This window comes from Triticum urartu, chromosome 6A (genome assembly GCF_056163025.1).
Source record: "Triticum urartu cultivar PI428250 chromosome 6A, HENAU_Tu73, whole genome shotgun sequence".
NCBI classification, from domain to species: domain Eukaryota; kingdom Viridiplantae; phylum Streptophyta; class Magnoliopsida; order Poales; family Poaceae; genus Triticum; species Triticum urartu.
Window position 1 is genome coordinate 95,110,307 of NC_141878.1, and position 7,658 is coordinate 95,117,964.

The window sequence follows — 7,658 nt, forward strand, 5'->3', positions numbered from 1 at the left end:
CGGGCACATAGTTTAGGTTCCCAAAACTGATCTGATGACCAAGGGCGTAGCTGTCAATCTGCTCGAGGTGGCCAATCGAGTTGGCACGCAGCATGAAGCCGCCGAATACGGAAATCTGGCCCGGGGAAAAATCTCCCCCGAAACAACATCATTGTGGATGATTGAACGGGCCATTGAATCCTTTGTCGGCAGCAAAGAGGAACTCTCAATGAAAGCACCAATGACGGTGTCAAAACCGGCAAATCTCGGGTAGGGGGTCCGGAACTGGGCGTTTAAGGATCGAAGGTAACAGGAGGCAGGGGACACGATGTTTACCCAGGTTCGATCCCTCTTAATGGAGGCAATACCCTACTTCCTGGTTGCCTGACTTTGATGAGTATAGGGATTACAAGACTTGATCTACCACGAGATCGTAATGGCCAAACTCTAGATGTCTAGCATGTATGATTATGATCACTACACCACAACACGAACGCAAGGGCATGTAAACTGCCGGGAGAACACACTTAATAGGGCATGTAAACTGCCGGGAGTCGATTTCTCCCGGCAGATAGAACTGCCACGAGAACGGCTGCCTGGAATAACTTCTCCCGGCTGATAAATTTTCCCGGCAGTTTATCTGACCTTAACAATATACATGCCGGCAGTTCCATTGCCAGCATACACAAGTGTACCCGGCAGATAATCTGCCATCACGTTTTGTTTCACCAATAGTCTAGACTATTCTTGCCAACATATCCCCAATTTAATAATGTTCAGGCCTTGTACAAAATTTCACTCGTGATTCAATAGCAGACCTCAAACACTTTCATACTAAAATTTCAACATTTCAACATACATACATTTGTTCAGTAGCATCCAACCACATCAATAAACATAATTTACAACTAAGTTACACCAACTGTTTGAGCTTGACTCATGGCTACAACCATGTCCAATAAGACAATGGCATTATCACATTTTCTGCTCAGCCGTTTGTTGGATGACATTAGTACATTACCATATTCATGGGATGTCTTTTGAATACCAGACTCAGCACAATCCTGTGAATCTGCATTACTCGAAGAGGGCCACATGTCTCCAGCAGAAGAGTCACCAAACTTGCAATGCTCTGAAGATCAGACTAACCTCCCCTCACATGATTGTGTTGTTACTGTGAAGATCTTCTAGTGATGATGCCAACCTGAACAGATAGGATGGTACAACTGCTATAAGATAATAATTTTGTTAAATGATCTATACTGTAGCACACAAAAATGGACATAATATCACATACTCCCTCCGTCCCATAATATAGGACGTTTTTTTACACTGGTGTAGTGTCACAAAACGTCTTACATTATGGGACGAAGGGAGTAGAAAATACATACTGGCATAATAATCATTTTGCAAGCAAAGAAGCAAACCATAGTGATGTTTTCAAAGCAAGTAGCATACAACTACATATGGCAGTTGCCATGTATTTCTACTGCATGTTTTCAAACTTCCCATGTGTATCTATACCAATATTATTGCTGCTGAGTACGAATTCACAAACATTGATACCTTCCAGTACAGTTCAAGATATGTATAAACAAATCTATATCGAACACGTCAGAGATATATTGGTCGTGTTTGGTTCTAGAAGAATTTTTTATCCAGGAAATAATGCTAATAGTGCAAACTGCAAAAGCATACAAATATTATTTTGTATTCTAGAGTATGAAAGTTTAAGCAAGGATTATGGCACCTATGTGAACTTACATCGCTCTAGGAAAGTATTTCAACAAACTAAGTGGTGTTACAGAAACAAACTCTCTGTCTCTCCCTCTCACTGACAATTTAAATAAAAGAATTGAATATTTACACTCAATTCAATGGCATTGCAGTCCCACTCCATTGTCTGAATGAGAGCATGGTTCATCTAGCAATCAAAGGCGTGGCAGTTACATTCTGACTGAATATAAACCATAGTGCTGCTTTCAAACAAGTAGCTTTTACTAGCATGTTTTCAGACTTTCAGTGTGTATATGTCTATAACAAGATTACTACAGCTGATTATAAACTCACAAATGTTGTTCCTTCCAGTACATTCAGGCTGTATAGAAAATGGTAAATAATAAAAGGCAGGTCAGCCAATTTTTACACATGAGGTGCTTCCTTTTTGAAACAGCCCCCAGTTAAGAGGAAAAAAGTATATGCATCTAGAACAAAATTATGCAAAGAGAAGCCTCCACACATGTATATGTGGCTCCCAAGTCCCACCATCAATCCATAAAAAGGATTTTCTGAAAGAAAATAGAGCTGGCATAACTAAGGTAAAGGTCACTTGTGTTCCTCCCAAATAAATCACTTGTATTAGCATGGCATGTAGCAGGACTCTTGCGTGGAGAGGTCTCGGGGCTGTTCGCTAGGTTGTATAGGCGGGGCGGGTAGTCTGTGAGTAATCCGTGTGGTGAACCTTGAGCCTAAGGCCATGGATGTAAAAACGTGGATGGGGCTCTCCACCCCTCTCTTCTATTAATATATAATACACATGCTTGTGCGTATTCTTGAAAAAAAATCACTTGTATTAGCCAATGCTCTCCACCCCTCTCCAATCCTGCAGTTTCTAATTGAAGTGTTGAAAATCAGATTATACGTGTGAAGAGAAATGTTACCACTTATGCGAAATTTTGTGAGCAAGCTTCTGTTTCTTTATTCATTTGCTAGATTGTAGTTTCCTTCTTTTTCCCAAGAGTGCGCTTTCCATGTTCTTTCTTAGGACAGAGGATTCCTAAGAGTGCGCCTCATTCTACTTCCTTCTTGCCCTGCAGAGGCAAAACAGAAAATCATACATATAATGTTAGATTATGAATGTTTGCTAAGAAACGATGTGGCCAAAGGTAGGCACAAAAAAGAGAAGTGTCAGCTCTCCAGGCTCACGAACAGACTAAAGTCCAGAGGCCATGGTCGCTGGCTATCTGGGGACTGGGGTAGCAGTAACAAAAAATCGACCCAACAAGTTAGGGGAACTCACTCATACCAAAAAGTCTAACAGCCTCGTCCCATCTGAGCAGCCAACAAAATCGTAAGAAACCAAAAACATCTGGAGGAAGGCTACAGGAAAGAGGAGGATACACGTGTAGTGTGCTCGGTGTAAGCTTCCCAATAGAGCAGAAAAATAGAGGTGCGCACCTTTGGTAAGGAAATGCACACCTGTATCGAGTCCACCGTGACGGATCTGAGCAGCATGGTGTACCAGCACAGTGAGGAGCACCGCTCCTGCCATCGGAGTGGAGGATGCCGTGATGGGGATCCCGGCCTTGCTCGTCAGCGTAGAGGGCGGCGGAGAGTAGGAGCGCCGCAGCCTGGTGGTGGCACGACGACCCTGAGACGGCAGAGGAGGCAAAAAGCACGGCTCCCTCTAGTGCTTGTCGTCGCCACGCTCGCAGCACGATGAAGGAGGCTCCCTTCCCTCCGTGGGGTCTGGAGCGGGAGAGGGAGGCGGCGTCGACCTCGCCGCATCGGGCGCCATCGACAGCGATGGGGTCACCTAGGTCGGCGGACGGAGGCAGCAGAGGAGAAGGGGGGCGGCGGAGGAGCAGGAGGCTATGTGGATTGTGGACTAGGGTTCGATTTGGGGAAGATCTGGTTGGGCCGACGATTATAATTGCTTTTTTAGCTGTCCACGCGCACTACCGGAGCATTTAGGCCCAATTATTTCGGGCTCGCGCCAAACAGACGCTCCCGGCAGATAGTGGGCCGTGTGCTTAGTTCTCGCGGCAGATAAAGTGTCCTCACGGTCGGAAATCCTTGCCGGCAGTTCGCGCGCCCTCGTACCTACAGTTCTCCCGGCAGTTTCTTTGCCACTAAGTACTTCTACCGGCAGTAGTAAAATCCCCGGCAGATAATTTGCCTTTGTTATTGTATTTCTTCCAGCAGTTAACTGCCCCAATTAAGTGTTGTGGTGTAGTGGATTGCCCCTATGGACTAAAACCCTCCGATTTATATAGGCACCGGAGGGGACTAGGGTTGTACAGAGTCGATTTACAGAGAAAGGAATCTTCATATCCGAATGCCAAGCTTGCCTTCCACGCCAAGGAGAGTCCCATCCGGACACGAGGGGAAGCTTTCTATCTTGTATCTTCACGACCCACCAGTCCGGCCCACGTTACATAGCCCGGACGCCCGGGGACCCCCTAATCCAGGGCTCCCTCAGTCGACGCTTCGGATAACTCTTAGTTGGGCGTTGAAGGCCGTACTCTTCGGCAGCCAGGACTTGGGTCCATCTGTCATTGAGTGTATCCTGCTCGGCTTGGAGCTGTTGTTGCTTCTTTTTTAGGCTTCTCGCAGTGGCGATTAGCTAGCGCTTAAAGCGCTCCTGCTCGAGTGGTTCCTCTGGTATGATGAAGTCTTTGTCGTCGAGGCTCACATCATCCTCGGAGATTGGTAGATAGTTACTATCCTCCGAGTCCTCATTCCCGACTGGATCGTCAGGGTTAACTTGCCCATCCTCCCAATCATCCTGTTCGGATGTTGGCTCGACAGGGCTTCGAGGTCTTCGGCGTTCCCTGGGGTGTTGCTATCTTTTTCGCGACGTGATTTTGAGCGGCGCTGCTGACATCGACGCTTTGGAGGTGCTTCAGCAGGCTTGTCCTCAACCCGATCCTTCCTGTCGTCGTCGTCATCCTCTTTGGGTGTGTCCACCATATACATGCCATGTGTGGAGGTGGCCGTCCAACGTCCGGTAAACGGCAGGTCCTGGCCTTGTTCGTCTCCGGCATTGTTGTCCATGTCGTCGATGTTTTCGGAGGCGTAATCCAACATGTCGGTTAAGTCTTCGACAGTGGCTATGAAATGGGTGGTGGGTGGGACATAAAATTCCCCGCTCTCAGCCCCTAGTCTGGGCTAGGCGTAGTTCAGAAATTATTCCTCTATAATAGTGAGGGATCGCATTAAGTCCAGGGCCTCGTTTAAGAGTGAGGTTTGGATGTGGAAGCAAGAATCTGTGGGGCTGGCCAGGGTGAAAGCCTCCTGGCCCTGCCTACTTGGCGCGGATGAAACACCCTCGATGCGGCTATATCTCCTACGTGTCGAAGCACGACTTAGAGGCATAACCGCATTGAAAGCAATGTCGCAAGTGAGGTAATCTTCACACGACACATGTAATACATAAGGGGAAAAGATACATAGTTGGCTTACAATCGCCACTTCACACAATTATATGAATAAAGCATTACATCAACCAGATACAATCAAGGTCCGACTACGGAACCCAAAATAAAAGAAGACTACCCCAAATGCTACACAGATCCCCGATCGACCCCAACTGGGCTCCACTACTGATCAACTAGAACGAAACAACACAAAGGGCAAGATCTTCATCAAGATCCTCCTTGAGCTTGGTTGCGTCATGGGTGTTCCAATGATCCTCTCTGCATCAGGTGCGGGCTCTCAGGGCATGTCTCCTCTCAATGCTCGATGCCGCGCAGCCCAATTTCTGTGGAGGAGCTTCGAAGGGCGGTGATTGCGAAGGCAGTCAGGGCCAGGCAAGCGCCTCAGGGTGAGAGGGTTTTGGGGCGGAGACTGCTGGAGCCCAGGCAGAGCACGCCGAGGGCGTCTCTCTCGCCGGTTGCGCCCAGTCTTTCCCCCACGCCAGCTTGGCCTGTCCTGGCGCCTTCGTCGGATGTCTGCGTTCTGCAGCGTTCCGAGGGCATGGAGGACTTGGAGCGCCGCCTCCAGCTGGCGGTGGTGGCGTACGTCGGGGGTGGCCGGCCTCCGGTCTCATGCGAGGAGGCCGCGGTGCTGCTCTCGGTGCGTCTTGGCATCCCAAGACATCGGTTTTCGGTTCACAAATACTTCCCAGAAGATTTCTTGGTGGTTTTCTCTGCTCATCAGTTCGGGAACTTGGCCCTGGCGAATCCGATGCTGTCTCATCTGGGAGTTCAGCTGCATATCAAACCGTGGTTGCGCCAGGCCCAGGCTACTTCGAAGATCATGCGAGTTCAAGTGGATCTGTTGATTGAGGGAGTGCCATCGCATGCTTGGACAAAGGATACGGTGGCAGAGCTGCTCGGCACGTCGTGTTTGATAGATAGCCTTGCGCCGGAGATGGAAAACAGAGAGGACTTGTCCTTGTTCAAGCTTAGAGCTTGGTGTGTGGACCCTGATGAGGTGCCGGTGCGCAGGAAGCTTTGGGTGCCGGAGCCGGAGTCGGACAGGGCAGATCCGTCTGCGCGTCGTCCTTCGTTCCGCCAGTTGCTGGAATACCCAACAATCATTCATATTGGGAGGATGAGGGACTTCACCGCACCTGATCTGTGGCGGAGAGGATCAAACGCGGATAGCAGCAGTGGTCAGAGCGGATTGCCAGATAGCTCCCCTGGCTCATTCCCTGGAGGAGACTGGGTGGTTCAGCCATGGACGCGCGGCGTTTGCGACAACAGGGGAGTTGGCCGGAATCATCTGGGTCAGTCCGGCGGTGGTGGTGGGGCAGGTCGCACCTACCGCCAAGTGCTAGAAGGACGTGTGGGACCATCGGATTGGCGCCTCCCGCCAATGTCATCTGCCACCCAGGAGGTGTTGACCAGAGCTAGGGCCCAGTTGGACCGTGCCTCCAACGGCCAGTTGGGTCGCACTGTTCTTGGTTCAAACGAAGGACTAACAGCTAGCGCTGGGGTGGCCGACAAAACTGATGAGATTGTGGAGATAAGGGCCAATAATCAGGCAATCATGATTGGGACTGAGCAGCTAGAGCCCACAAAATTTCCTGAGACTGAGGTGCGAATCAGTGGACAGGGCACTCCATTGGGAGAGACAGAATCGGGAGCATTGGAGTCTGAGCCATGCAGCAATGCTGTGGCGGGCCAGGAGGCAGGTTTACAGGCGATCGATGAGGTGGTCAGGCAAAGGGATCTCGTGCGGCCACTTCCCCCGCGGTCTTGGGGTGCCCTGATCAGATCGTCGAGGTGTGCCAAGTTGTACCACAGGAGATCCAGAGCATGGTAGGTGGGATAGATGCCTCCACTACCGACGCGCAGGCAGATGGATGGGCGCCAATCATGGAATTGGGGACAACTATCATTGTGCCTGTCGTGCAAGACCCAATCGTGGCTCCACAAGCAGAAGGTGGGAATCAACCGAGGCATGCAGGGGACCGGCTTGATGTGACCACGTCGGAGGCGATTGCATGCGAGGAAGCTAGAAACCAGAATGGTGCGTCGGTACTGCATGGCATGCACGGGTCACGTGATCGGACGTGCAACGTGACGGAAAAGGAACGAGTGGCTCTGGACAACATTAAATCGTTCTGTGCGGGACTACTGAAGAAGTTGGCGCCACCCCTCTTGCGTGAAATTAAAGGGGCACGTGGAGTGAGACCTGGCCAGGATCCCTTTACCCCTAGGCGAACGACACGCTCGGCGATCGGTGCCGTTGGAGGCGCGAGGAAATCAAAGGCCACTGCGGCTGAGTCTGTTCTACTTAAAACATTGGGGATCGTGAGTGATGATCTGGCGGTCTCGGATGAGGCGCTAGGTCTACTTAGATCGGTGTTCGACTCCCCCCTACAAGAGCAGCAGTTACGCGCTATAGCGGCAATCTTCGGGAAGACGGTGCCAACCAATCTGGCCACGGAATTGGAGGCGGTGGCCATGGTAGCGTAGGTGCCGTTGGTACTGACAGGGGATATCCATTAT

The 7,658-nt window shown here is 50.1% G+C and overlaps 1 protein-coding gene and 1 long non-coding RNA gene across 2 annotated transcripts; one reads left to right on the forward strand and one right to left on the reverse strand.

Annotated features, from left to right (window-relative positions):
- Positions 1-781: 781 nt before the first annotated feature.
- On the reverse strand, positions 782-3,673 carry LOC125516585 (uncharacterized). Its single transcript, XR_015607440.1, has 2 exons — positions 2,640-3,673; positions 782-1,183 (listed from the first exon to the last, which is right to left on the reverse strand). It is a non-coding gene; the product is annotated as an uncharacterized LOC125516585 (long non-coding RNA).
- Positions 3,674-5,676: 2,003 nt separating this feature from the next.
- On the forward strand, positions 5,677-6,969 carry LOC147964184 (uncharacterized). The gene has a single exon (XM_087529870.1). The coding sequence runs from the start codon at positions 5,677-5,679 to the stop codon at positions 6,967-6,969; it is 1,293 nt and encodes a 430-aa protein (XP_087385996.1).
- Positions 6,970-7,658: the final 689 nt, after the last annotated feature.

Bases quoted from the DNA above. Each gene is read 5' to 3' on its own strand.
- LOC147964184 (XM_087529870.1), top strand. From the start codon at position 5,677: ATGGAGGACTTGGAGCGCCGCCTCCAGCTGGCGGTGGTGGCGTACGTC.